At 62.4% G+C, this 12,887-nt stretch overlaps 2 protein-coding genes across 2 annotated transcripts; one reads left to right on the forward strand and one right to left on the reverse strand.

Moving 5' to 3' along the window:
• The first annotated feature begins 1,014 nt into the window (after window positions 1–1,014).
• On the forward strand, window positions 1,015–4,403 carry AGXT (alanine--glyoxylate aminotransferase). Its single transcript, XM_040074473.1, has 11 exons — window positions 1,015–1,194; window positions 1,319–1,511; window positions 1,852–1,916; window positions 1,989–2,089; window positions 2,321–2,391; window positions 2,694–2,778; window positions 3,055–3,150; window positions 3,395–3,464; window positions 3,564–3,659; window positions 3,855–3,983; window positions 4,296–4,403. The coding sequence occupies exons 1-11, from the start codon at window positions 1,030–1,032 to the stop codon at window positions 4,401–4,403; spliced, it is 1,179 nt and encodes a 392-aa protein (XP_039930407.1). The 5' UTR covers window positions 1,015–1,029.
• Window positions 4,404–4,965: 562 nt separating this feature from the next.
• MAB21L4 (mab-21 like 4) lies at window positions 4,966–12,600 on the reverse strand. Its single transcript, XM_040074342.1, has 6 exons — window positions 12,585–12,600; window positions 8,628–9,314; window positions 7,342–7,564; window positions 6,381–6,534; window positions 5,238–5,594; window positions 4,966–5,085 (listed from the first exon to the last, which is right to left on the reverse strand). Exons 1-6 carry the CDS (start codon window positions 12,598–12,600, stop codon window positions 4,993–4,995), a joined length of 1,530 nt encoding a protein of 509 aa, XP_039930276.1. The 3' UTR covers window positions 4,966–4,992.
• Window positions 12,601–12,887: the final 287 nt, after the last annotated feature.

Below are 12,887 nucleotides of genomic sequence, written 5' to 3' on the forward strand. Positions count from 1 at the left end.
GCGGGAGTGAACTCATCTGCCCTCAGCTCCTCTCGGCGGCAGCCATCCAGCTGCTGGGCAGATGTGCGCTCACCTGGCACCGTAGCCAGCCCCATGCCCCATACATCTTCAGCAGCGGCCACTGGTGCCAGTTGTGCCGGGGGGGAATTCTCACCCCTGTGCTGTCACCCAGAGCCAAAGCTGTGTTCACTGAGGGGCTCCTCTGGGCAGGGACCCACCCGTGGATCTGCTGAAGCTGGCAGCAGGCAGCTTGTTTGCATTTCAGGATAGGGATGGCAGAGAATGTGCCAGAGGTTGGGCACAATGCCGTGTGCTGTGGGTACACATAGCAGATCGCAGAAGATCGAGCTGCCACGCGGGGCCTGTGGCATCCTCAGGATACACCGGGGTGCCCGTGATCCAGGCTGGGCCTGCAGGGCACAGCTTGCTGTGGCAGGGACTGTGTCCGTGTCCCAGTCCACAGCCCTGGTGCACATCAATCCACTGGCCAGGCTCCTTCAGGCTGTCACCCAGCCAGACATCCCTCTGCAAGGCAGGTCCCTGGTCAGGGAGCCCTGGTCAACGGGAGCTTTTTGCTGCAGGAGGAGCTATGACCATGGCAGCTGTGCCAGACCAGTCTCAGCAGCACAACCAGCCCGTGGCACAGGATTTGGGTGCCCAGAGCAGGGATCTCACCTGCTGGGATACTGTTGGGAAACCTTAGCTCTGGTGTTGTGGGGGCTGTGGGAACAATGACTGCCTGGGGGCTGGCAAGTCCCAGAGGCTGGCATACCTGGAGAGCGATGAGCACAAGCAGGGGGGCATCCCCCAAAATGAGGGGCCCAAGCCAGCGGGGTGACACATTAACCAGACAGAGGAGGCAGCCAGGGGTAGAGTCCAGCCTCGCAGGGGGGAGCATCAAATTCTGGGTCAAGGTCCACGGGAACACTGGACACTGCTGGCACAGGCTATGCCATGCTGGCAGCCTCTCGGGCAGCCTCCACTGCTCCTCTTCTGCGGGCTCAGCTCCTGGGGACAGCACGTCGTGCCATGGCCACCAGCCTGCTCCGCGTTCCCCCTCCCGAGGAACTGCTCCGGCCCCTGGCCGTGCCGGAGAGGCTGCTGCTCGGGCCAGGGCCCAGCAACGTGCCCCGCCGCATCCAGGCTGCGGGAGGGCGGCAGCTCCTGGGCCACATGCACCCTGAAATGCTGCAGGTGAGCTGCCCCGGCCCGGCTTTTCTTCCCTCCCCTCCTCTTCCTCACCCCCGGGAGGGGCCGGAACAGCTCTGCCTGGGCAAGAGGAGCAATAGCAGTGCTGGCCAGCGCCCTGCTGCCGCAGGTGATGGATGAGATCAAGGCGGGAATCCAGTACGCATTCCAGACGCACAACCGGCTGACCCTGGCCGTCAGCGGCAGCGGCCACTGTGCCATGGAGGCCGCTCTCTTCAACCTGCTCGAGCCAGGGGACACCGTGCTGGTGGCCGTCAACGGCATCTGGGGACAACGTGCCGCCGACATTGCCAGGAGACTGGGTACGCTGGGAACAGGCGGATGGTGTGGCAGGGCCGAGGGGACTGGGCTTGGAGGCAGGATGGCCGGTTTGCTGTGCCAGTCCCGGCAGTGCCCGGTGACACGGCTTACCAAACCAGAGAGCACTCCGCTAGGGAGCACTCCGGGTTTTTCCAAGAACGATGCCGCCCCATTTGTGGTGCTTTATGGCTTCTCCGCTGGGCAAATCTGCAGGAGGCCAAACCCCGGCAGGTGACTCTGCTCCTGGTTCATGTGTGACCGCTTGCTCCATGGAGCAGGTAGGTGACTGCCCAGTGGGAAGCATGCCCAAACCTCACTCTCCTCTGCCCAACGTCCCCCCAGGAGCCAATGTCTGTGAGCTGCTGAAGGCCCCGGGCAAGTACTTCACTCCACAAGACATTGAGCAGGTGAGTGCTGGCCACCATGCAGAGGGCACAAGCTGGCCTCCAGCGTGGTCACCTTCCCTCCGTGTCACGCAGGGCCTGGTGCAGCACAGACCTCTGGTGCTCTTCATCACCCACGGCGAGTCCTCCACGGGGGTGCTGCAACCCCTGGAGGGGCTGGGCGAGCTGTGCCACCGGTCAGTGCATGGCGGGCACTCTCAGGGACCCAGGGCACCCCAAGGTCACTGCTGGGGATTTGGGCCTGGGCATTTATGTGTGCTGGGCTTTTCTCCAGCTCTGTTGTGCTGCAAGCAGTCGGTGCCGGTGAGACACGCGGTCCCTGTGGGGTCTGGGGTGCCAGGGCTGCAGGCAGAGATGTGCCTAGAGGAGGTGGCAGGAGCACCAGGCTGAGCTCTGTCCTCCCACAGGTATGGCTGCCTGCTGCTTGTGGACTCTGTGGCATCGCTTGGGGGAGCCCCCATCTTCATGGACCAGCAGGGTGAGAGCCACAGTGCCATCGTGGGCAACAAAGGAACAGAGGGGTTCATGCCTGGGACTGGGAGAGAGCTGTGGGATCAACCCCTCTGCCTGCACTTTGGCTAGCAGCACTAGAAACTGGTCCAGCTGCAGCCAGAGAGCCTGTTCAGCAGTGCCAGGGCCCCCCAGAGCAGCCTGAACACGAGTAGGACCTGCCCTGTGTGCCACCCTTGTGCCTCCCATCCACCACCTGCGGCTAGGTCGGAGCTCAGCATTTTCCTGCTGGGAGCCTCTGATTCCTGAGCTGCCTTCCCTCTTGGGCAGAGATCGATGTCCTGTACTCGGGGTCCCAGAAAGTCCTCAACGCACCCCCTGGCAGTGCCCCCATCTCGTTCAGTGAGCGAGCCAGGTAAGAGCAGCCCAGTGTCACCAGGGTGGAAGGCGATGGGGCTGGGGGAGGCCGTCTCCTCCCTCCTTTGCCAGCCACCTGCTCGGTGCCGCTCTGTGGAGAGGATGCAGCAGCAGCGCTGCGGGGGTAGAGCCCATCCCATCCCCGGGCAGTGCCCGGGAGCTGGAGCCAATCTCTGCACTCACTTTAGGGGAGTCCTCCCTCCCACGGGGCTGACCCCACCTTGGAGCTGCCGGGGTCAAGGTCCCACCTCTCCCCAGTACTCTGTTTCACCAGGGAGAAGCTGCTGAGGAGGAAGACGATGCCCCCGTCCTTCTATCTGGACATGGGCTTGTTGGCAAACTACTGGGGCTGTGACGGGGAGCCGCGGAGGTGAGGACAGGCTCTCTTGCTACAGACGGCTGCAGCCGCTCCCCACCCAGCCTTCGTCCTGGCTCGGGGGCTGCCTGCCCTTCAGGGCTCGGCCCTGCCTCCCCATCACCCTGGCTGCCGGTCACAGCTCTGCGCTGGGTGATGAGGAGGGAGGATGCTGTGCCTCGGTTTCCCCGACCACGAGCAAGGGGCTGCTGTGCTGCAGCCCAGCTGAACCCCTGTGGGTGCCGCTCGAGTTTTGCAGGTACCACCACACAGCACCCATCAACAGCTTCTTCAGCTTGCGGGAAGGCTTGGCCGTGCTGGCGGAGCTGGTGAGTGGCACCAGACAGGCAGGGGAGCACCAGCGGTGCCGTGGGTGCCAGGAGACGCCTGGCAGCAGCAGAGAACTCCTTTCTGCTCTCTGCCCACAGGGTCTGGAGAACTCGTGGGAGCGACACCGGGCCAACTGCACCCGGCTGTGCCAGGGGCTGCTGGACATGGGGCTTGAGCTCTTCGTGGAGGAGGAGGTGGGTGCAGGGCAAGCCCACCACCACCACCACAGAGCAGGGGCAGCGTGAGGACACCGCCCTGTGCAGCTGGAGATGTGCCTGGGCAGCTTCTGATGCCACAGAAAAATCTCCCCCTGCAGTGACCCTCTGTCCTGGCAGTGTGCTGGGGTCACCGGGGGCCGTGGGACTGAAAGCAGCCTCTCTCTTCCACAGAGGGCCAGGCTCCCCACCATCACCACCGTCAGGCTGCCTGACGGCTACGACTGGAAGGACATCACGGCCTTTCTGATGGACAACCACGGCATGGAGGTGGCTGGGGGCCTGGGCCCCACGGTGGGCAAGGTGGGCAGAGCCCTCCCCTCCTAGTGCCCGTGGCCGGGCACGAACCCCGCGTTCGCTGCTCTCTCCGGCTGCCGCCGCAGCGTGTGCGGCTGGCAGCGTCCCATCGCCCGGAGCAACGCATAGCAGCATAACCGCACACAATCACCAGCTAATTGAATAGCCGCGCACGTAATTAGCGGGGTGACACCTCTTTATAGGGAACGGTGCGCTAAATACGAGCAAGGGAGCTGCGCGCAACCGCGCGGCCTGGCTGCGTGTGCCCCGCTCCACGAGGCACTGCCGAGGCACAGACGCTCGCCCTCCTCCTCCCAGGTCCTGCGCATCGGCCTCATGGGCTGCAACTCGACCAGCGACAACGTGGACCGAGTGCTCGCAGCCCTGCGGGATGCCCTCAAGCGCTGCCAGCGCAGCCGGCTGTGAGCACCCCTGGCGGGGGAGGTGGCCCGGCACCGCCCCGCACGCCGGGCTGCTGGCAGCAGAGGGACTCCGCTGCCTCCCGGGGATGCTGGCGGGAGACACGGCAACACCCAGCAAGCCAGGGCGCAGGGGAAAGCAGCTGGGATAGCAGGGGCCGTGGAGGAGGGGGCTGCGCTCGGCTGATGTGAGACGTGGCTCCAAAGCGCTTCTCCCATCGCCCCCACAATGGCCTGGCCCCTCAGGTCTTTCCCTTCCCCTGGCCCCAGGGCGTGGTGACCCTCAGCAAGATGACAGAGGGCTGGATGTAGGATCTGACCGTAGGTGCCTTCCCCTCCCATCACCAACACCCTCGGCCTTCCCTCCCCTGTAGCGCAGAATGCCAGCCATCCCCCTGCAGACTCTGTGCCACAAAGAGCCCGGTGCCCAGGTCCAGCAGGGCTGTGTTTGCCTCCCCAGCTGCAGCAGGAGTGCTCTGTCCCCCGTGCCACCTTTCCTCAATAAAATGACACAGCTGCTCCCTGTAGCTCTCCTTGCGCCCCCCCCCCCCCCCCGAGTTTTGAGACACGCCAGGGGGGCGGCAGCAGGGTCCCGCTCAGCTCTGCCGAAGGATTTCTCGACGGATCTTGGAGAGGAGCTGCGTCGCTGCTGAGCGGCGTGCGCTGTCCTGGATGCGGTACACCTGAAACTAAAGGCAGGTGGGAAGTGAGGGGAGAGGGCTCCCCGCTCTGCCTGAGCTCCCCGCCCCAGCACTGCCAGCCTCCCGCAGCCTCCACAGCACGGCAGAGTGCTCGGTGGGGCCACCTGCAGCACATCCCCAGCTTCCTAGGCTGGGCTTACCTGGCCGAGCAGCATGTCAAAGTAGGCTGTGTCCCAGTAGGACCCATCCTCGGCGGGGAGCTGCAGGAGGGCTCGGGTTTCAGTGTCTGCCTGACAGCTGCCGCTGAACCCGTGGAGGCCAAAATGGAAGCGGAGGAAGCGCTGGGGGTCCCAGGCAAAACTCTCGACTCTGTGGTAGAGGGTGGCAAGGTCCGAGGCCGCTCCTTGGAAGAGGTTTTCCTCTGGGTTCAGGAAGTGGGGCAGGTGCTGGGTGGCCAGGCAGCGGAGAAGGATCACCAAGAGCCTGTAGACAGAGCCTTCCAGGTCCTGCCAGTCCTCCGGGGAGGGGAAGAGCTCTGTGCTCCACAGCAGCACCATCTGTGAGGAGGGAGAGAAGAGCAGGGTCAGGCACAAGGCCTGATCCCAGGAAAGCTGTCCCTTCACACCCTGCAGGTCACCATGCAACCACTTGTGGGGCTGAACCCACGGGGGCTGGAGTAGATGATACTTTTCTGAAGTCCAGATACATACATCTGCCCTTTTTCTTAAAAAACAAAACAAAACGCCACAACCACCTCCCCCAAAACATCAAAGAGTGCAACACAAAGCAAAGCACACAGGATTTGGGTTACTTAGAGCTGGACCCATTCTGTAAGAGGAAAACTTCCTTGCATCCTTCTTGACACTTGGCTCGAAGAGCCATCAAAAGGAAGGGCACACCTGGATTGTGCCATCAGGTGCTGACCCTGGCATGGCCAGCTGGCATGGCTCCAGAGTGTTGAAAACAGGTCAGGTGGGGAGAGGAGTTTCTTTTCTCAGCAGAAACACCACCCTCAGCCCTGTACAGGCAGGTCCCAGCTCAGCAGGGCACGGGGCAGCCTGCAGCAGGGCACAGGGATGCCATCCCGCAGGCACAGGCAGCCTGGGCCAGGGCATGATGCCCGGCACAGCAGCGCACAGCCCCGGCTCTGAACGCAGCGTCTCCCCCTGGAGGTTGCTGCTTCGATCCAAGGAAGAAGGATCAAAGCCCTCTAACCGCGTCCTCCCCAGACACAGCCATGGGCTGGTGCACCCAAGGCACTGCAGGTGCTCGCCCTTGTTGGCTGGGTTCCTGTGCAGGGGAGCAGCCCTGGCTCTGCCTGTCAGCCAGCAGAACCAACCTACCTTCAGGTGGTTGAAAGTGAGACTGCCTTTCCCACCCTCCCCTCCCCAGTCCTGGTCACGGAGCTGGTCGAGCAGGCGGAGGCTGTCCAGACGGGGTCCCTTCAGCGTGTCCACTCCACGCAGCAGCTTCAGGATGGGAAGGTGAGTGGAGGATCTGGAGGAAGAGAGGGGGGTCTGGTGGGAGGGGAGATGAGGACCTGCATCTCCCAGGATGGGGAGTACACCTGCAGTGACTCGGTGTGACACGGGGATCCCTCCATGCCACACATGTGGTCCAGTCAATGCGGCATCTTGGATCTACCCCCTGCACTCGCCTCTGGCAGAGCAGAACTTCAGAGGTGTGGAGTGAGATGGGAGCATGGCTGAGCAGCTCCTGCCCTCCCAGGAGGATCAGGAGTGGGGCAAAGCGGGGTTGTGCTCCCCTGTGTGTAGCGGGGAGGATGGGTTGGTCCCCAACGAGGGGCCGAGCATCCAGCTGGACCACCTTGCTCCCAAAATAAATATGGACTGGTCCAGCTGGCTGCTCAGCCCCTCCGTGGGGCTGGATAGTTGTACTGGCAGGCAAGAGATGTCAGTCCAGCCCCGTTTTGTCCTGCAGCCCACCGAGAGAGGCACCCCATCCCTCTGCTGCTGCCTGGTGCCTGGGCTTGTCTCTGAAGCCCAAGCAGGGATCTGAGAGCTGCCACCCTCTGCAGTGTCAGGGTGCAGCTCCAGTGAATAATTTCAGGGTGCCCCTTCAGTTGCACTCCCCCTCTTTCCCTGAGCTGTCTGAAACCTGGCTGAGGTTTTCTTCTCCAAGACAGGGAAGAGGGTTTGGTCATCATGAGGGGCTGACTACAACTGCTGCTGACACATCCCCTCCCTTTCCCAACCTGGTTTTGCCTACACCCAGCAGTGCTGCCGGCCAGGGGGGATCCCTGGCTCGGGATCACCCCGCTGTGCAAGCAGCCGAGCCTCTCACCTCCAGCAGTGGGGAGAGGCAGGGACGAAGTGAGCCTCCTCTGTGGCCTTCCTGAGGCTGCCTTCGGGGAAGCCCCTGCCGCTCCGCCGCCTCTGGAGCTGGAGCGGCTCCTGCTGCCTCCTCACCACTGGAACAATGTCAAAGCGAATGGTCTTCCAGCTGCCCCGGATCAGCAGGGAGAGCTCCATGGCATCTTCCCGCAGGTTTTCAGCACTGATGTCACCTAGAGGCAGAGGGTTTGGCAGCAGTGAGGTTAACGCAGCCGGTCCCACAGGCTGAACCAGGTGTGTGCTGCAGCACCCGTGGCCGTGTCCCACCCCACTCGACTCAGCCCTTTCCAGTGCTGCAGTTCCCCCGGTAAAACCTCTCTGCCAGCCGTGCTGGGGTGGTTTTACAGGAAGAAGCGTCGCGGGGCTCAAGGTCAGGCACAGCAGGAAGTCTCCAGCCATCAAACCGAGCTGTGCTTCTGGGTGGCTGAGCAGTGCCAAGAAAAGCAATGCAGTCCAAGAAAAATGGATCAGGAAAGGTTCATTGCTTTGTGGGGGTGGAGGAAGATGAAGGTCACCGGCTTGGCCACGGAGGAAGGAGGGGATGGTGGACTTGCTGGGACTGGGTTAAGAGACTTGCAGACCCACTGGTCCTCTCACATCACCCTTTCATAACCCCCTGGTTGAGCTTTACTTCTAGAAGCACACTGAGAGATGAAAATGCATGAAGAAGCTCATGGAACTGCTGTGGGCATTTCCCAGGGTCCCCTCCCACCATGTCTTTTCCGAGGACACTGCTGCCTGCTGGGGCCTGTGCGTTCACAGGGTCAGACCCATGCCCCAGGGTGCTGGTCCAGCTCTGATGCACTCCCAGCTCACTCTCCAAAAAGCCTCCTCCAGGGCACAGGGCACACTTGGAGGCCGAGAATTGCAGGGGAGAATATGGTTAGGGTAAACCAAGCACACCACGTTCTTGAGCAAACCCTACCTGGGGGTGAACAGCAGGGCTGGGCGGACCCTGCACCCACCAAGAAGGGCACCAGGTCCCAGGTGAAGATGCCTGAGGACGACTGATGCTCTGGGGTGGCAGGGAATAGTTTCCATCTCCCCTTCCTCAGCTGGGAGCAAAGCCCATCCCAGGTGAGGTGTTCGCTCACCTGCTCCCGCAGGTGTTGGGGGGGCCACACGCCCAGGAAGATGCATCCCAGCATGTTTGCACGGGGATCACTGCCAAGCCGGGAGGCTGGGCAGGCACAGGAGGCAGCTCCTGGCTGGGAAGTACCCAGCCGGCGTACGCACCTGGCTGAAGCAGGAAGAGGCGTTGGCAGTGCACGGTGGCTGAAACAAGGAGCTCTTTCAGGCGCTGGAGGATTTTGCCTGGAAGCAGGCACCCCGCACCCCCTCCGTGCTCCATCACATCCACAACGCCGGTCCAGTCCTCCAAATCAGTCCCTGGAGAGCACACTCCCAGACAGCAGGTGTCCCCCGCTGAAGGATGCCTGCCTGCGGCGTCCCCGGTCCGGCGCGCCAGCACACGCAGGGTATCGCCGTCAATGCGCAGGGGCATCTCCAGAGTGACGGCATCCTCAGAGGCGCAGAGAGCAAACTCGAAGGCTTCCAGGTTCCTGGCGTAGTCCACGAGGAAGCGGGGTTCCCTGGCGTGGACGCTCTCCAACAGGGTGAGCAGGATGTCCTCGGCCCGCTGGAAGTGCTCCATCCGCTGCCTCTCGCGGGACACGATCACCGAGAGGTAGCTGTGCCAGAGGGAGGTGTTGGCTTCCATGGCAGCTCCGCTACTACCTTCCACTGCTCCGAGCAGCCCGGAGGCTGCGTGGGCAGGGCGGGCAGGGCCGGCTGCCGTGCGGGGCGGGCGGAGGCGAGCGGAGCCGGGCGTTGACAAGCACCGGCCTTGGGTGGCTCCCGGGGAGAGGCGCAGGGCGAACCCAGGGCGAGGGCTTGAGTCACACCGTGGTCCCTCTTCCGGCGCTGCGGAAGGGTGACAGCGAGCGCTCAGTCGGCGGGTCGTGCCGGGGTAACGCTGTGCTCTCCCACACCCCCTTGGCACAGGGACAACGTGCCGGCAGCGCCCTGTCACAGCTCACGGCCAGAGCCAGCTGAAGGAGCCCGCTGTCCTCCTGCCCGGCCGCTCCCAGCCTGGGTGGCACCCGCAGGAGCTGGGCCGTGTGGCGGGGCTGCGGAAGGGCTGCAGGACCCTGAGCCTGCCTTGTGCCCAGAGCAGCCCTGCAGGCTCAGCGCAACTCTGCCAGCACCAGGCTCGGGCTCCATCAGGCTCCAGCTTCCCGGGTGCTGCTCCCCCGGCGCCCCTCTCCAGGAGCAGCCTCGCACTCTCGGGCCCCGCCCGGGGAGCGGCTCCCTGCCGGGCTGAGGGAGGATCCCCCCGGGAGGACGCACAAAGAGGGGCTTTCCACCCCAAAGGCGCCGTGGGGAGGGGTCGGGGAGCGGCGGGGCCGGTCCGTGCGGTGCCTCAGCCGTGCCCGTGCCCCGCTCTGCCCTTGGGGGTTCGGGGCATCCCCAGCTGCCCGCGGCCGTGCCCTGGGACCTGCCCTCCCTCCTCCCCAGCTCCCGCAGATCCCGGAATTGGCATTTCAGGGCACGTTGTCTTTTGGGATGCCGTCACCTTGCAGAGGCACGTTTCCGAGCTGGGCAGGAGGTCCTGGAGCCGGAGCTCAATGATTATGGTTGGAAGGCTGGGTTCTCCTTGGTGGCTCAGCCATCCCGGGTTTTCCTGCGACCTCCCGCGGCTCACATTTATCCTTTTAAACAGCTCAGATGGGGTTTCTGGATCTCCCCAGGGGTTTTTTCCAGTTTCTCCTTGTGCTTTCTTCAGTTGCCCATGGCTGAGGAGCTGCCCTGCAGGTAGGAGTCTGTTCCTCATGTTCATCTACCCTTCTGCCAGCTGACCAAAGGAGTTCTTCTTTCCAAGGGTCAGAGCTTCCACCTGCAGAGCATCCCTGAGCACCTGCAGTTCGAGTCATTAAGCCTGCACTGGGTTTCTCACCACCAGAAGCTGTGGGTGCTCTGAGATGGGGGCCCTCAGCCAGATTTTAAACCCCAGCAGTGGGTGATGGGCTCTGCATCTCCTTACCTGAGCCCTGCGCTTCAGGTTTCACCCCATCTGAGCAGGGGATGCTCAGTCCCCCACACCAACGGCTGTCTCAGCCAGGGCTGAGGGGGCAGGTCTTACCATCACGTGAGGGACACAAGCTGGCTGGCATCCCAGAGAGGGACTGAGGGCAGAAAACCCCATCAGAGTTGACTTGGGCTCATCCTGAAGAATGCTGAACCCAAGCCAGCCAAGACAGATTACTGCTTCATGTCCTGGTGTGGGAAAAAGAGGGCAGAGAGATGCAGGCCACCTCTTTTCTGGGGGTGGTGGGGCATGGCTCACTGCTGACAGGGTTGCTGTGTGCCCGTGGAGCATCATTTTGTCATGGATGGAGTCCCTGCTGCAGCAGCAGCCAGGACATTTCTTCTGTCAGTGGCTGGCAGGAATTCTGGAGGGGGCTGTGGGCATCACACAGAAGCTGAACTGAGAGCCAGGAGTGGTTCTGTGGGAAGGTAAGGCTGGGCAGGGCAGGGAAACGTGGCTGTACCCCCAGATGTCTTGGTGCTAGTGGGGTAACCCTGCCCTCTTGTCACAGTGCTGGCTGAGCCCACAGTGTCACCCTGTCATCTTGGTGCCGGAGCTCTGATGCCAGGAAGAGCGTGTGGTGTGATCCCCTCGGCTCATCTCTGCCTTTGACACCTGCACTTTTGGACCTCTGGGTGCAAGGGCCAAGAGGCTGGTGCTGCAAATTTCTGCCCCTTCCTGCAGGCTGGGACCTCTCCTTTCCTCTTTCCCCCTTTCCTCCTTCCCCCTTCTGCCTTTCCCTTCCTCCTTTCTCCCTCTTTCCCTCCTTCCTGTCCTTCACCCTGTTTTTCTCCTTTCCTATTCCCCTTTCCCCTTCCTCTACTACTTCCTCTGCCCTTCTCATTCTCTCCTCTCCCCCACAGGCAGGGGCACAGGCAGCACAGTGGGTGAGCCTGCAGTGAGAGAAGGAGGAGTGGTGCTGGGCAGTGGCACATCTGGTGACAAAGCTGGCCAGCCAGAGGAGCTGGGAGCAGCTGGAGGTGCTGCCAGGTGCTGAGCAGTGCTCTGAGCAGGAGGGAGCAGAGCTGGGACGGGGAGGGAATGGTGCAGGTCAGGTGGTGGGTGCAGAAGCTCCATCCCACGTGGATGGGGGGCTGAGCCCTGGCTGGGGCCGTGCTGCATGGGATGAGCCATAGGGCAGGGACACTGCACAGCTGGGCATTTGGGGCAGCACCTGGACACTCAACCCTGCAATCAGCCCAAGCTGAGCACACCTCCATTGGCCCAAGAGCAGCAGGAAAAGTTTCCTAGCGAGGAGGTCAGGCTGTGGAAGACATGGCTGGAGAGCAGTGTCTGGACAAGTCACTAGAGGCTGGTGGAGGGTGCCCTGGCACTGGCAGAGAGTCTGGCCTGAACGAGCTAATCACTGTTTCCATCTCAGCCTTTTACGGTTCCATGAATTTCTGCTCTGTTAGAAACAGGAGAGAGAAAACAACCCCCGAAAAACGGGCAAGTACGAGCAAGAGAGAGGAAAACACCCTGGGGGTGTGGGAGCACGTGGCACGGCAGAGGTGGGCGAGGAGCTGCAATGAGCCCCAGCGTCCCTCGCCCAGCTTGTCCCTCTGTAGGGCTGTGCACTGTGACTGCTGCACCCCAGACCCTGCAAGGTGCCACCATCACCCAGCAGAAAGGTGCTGGGGTGCTGAGCTGCTGGGCTGAGGGGGTGGCAGGGCACAGGGGCACTGGGGTGCGGGAGGTGGGTTATGCTCTGCCCCTGCACTTCTGCACCCCACAAGCCCCCAGAGTGGCGTGGCCCCCAACAAAGCGGCTGGGATGGGGAGGGGGGGACAAAGGCAGGGAAGGTAGAGAGGAAGAGAGAGTAATTTAACATGACAGGCTGTTTATTTTGGCAAAAAGGGGCTCTTTTCAACAGATTTCAAAGCTCGGCCCTGGGGCTTGGGGGGGGGGACCACACAGAGGGGTGGGAGATGAGGGGTGCGAGATGGGGGGGTTCAAGGGGCACCCGGACGGAGAGGGAGGGAGAAGAATCCCCAGTCTGTTCATCCCTGGGGCACGGCCAGGTTTTCCAGCCCTGGGTGTGCTGGCAGGCTGCGGCGGGGTGTCCCCGCGGGTGCCCACGCTCCCGCACGCACATGCTTGCCTACATGCATCCACACACATTCGCACGCTCCCCCTGCCCCTGCTCCTTCCTCCCGGCCAGGGCTCAGCTGGAGTCTTGGCTTCCCCCAGTGACATTTCAAAATAGGCTGTTTATTAAAAAAAAAAACCAACAACAGAAAAAAAAAAAAAAAACCACCCCAAAAAAACCCCAACGCCAAAAACACCAAGGGGGGGGGGGGGCAGTGTGTGTGAAATTGCTAGGAAAGAAATAATTATAATCACATTAAGAGCTTTGGCTGTAAAATTCTTGTGAGGGCGCAGGGAAGGAGCTGGGGCTGCTCTCTGCA

This window comes from Hirundo rustica, chromosome 10 (assembly GCF_015227805.2).
Source record: "Hirundo rustica isolate bHirRus1 chromosome 10, bHirRus1.pri.v3, whole genome shotgun sequence".
Taxonomy (NCBI): Eukaryota; Metazoa; Chordata; class Aves; order Passeriformes; family Hirundinidae; genus Hirundo; species Hirundo rustica.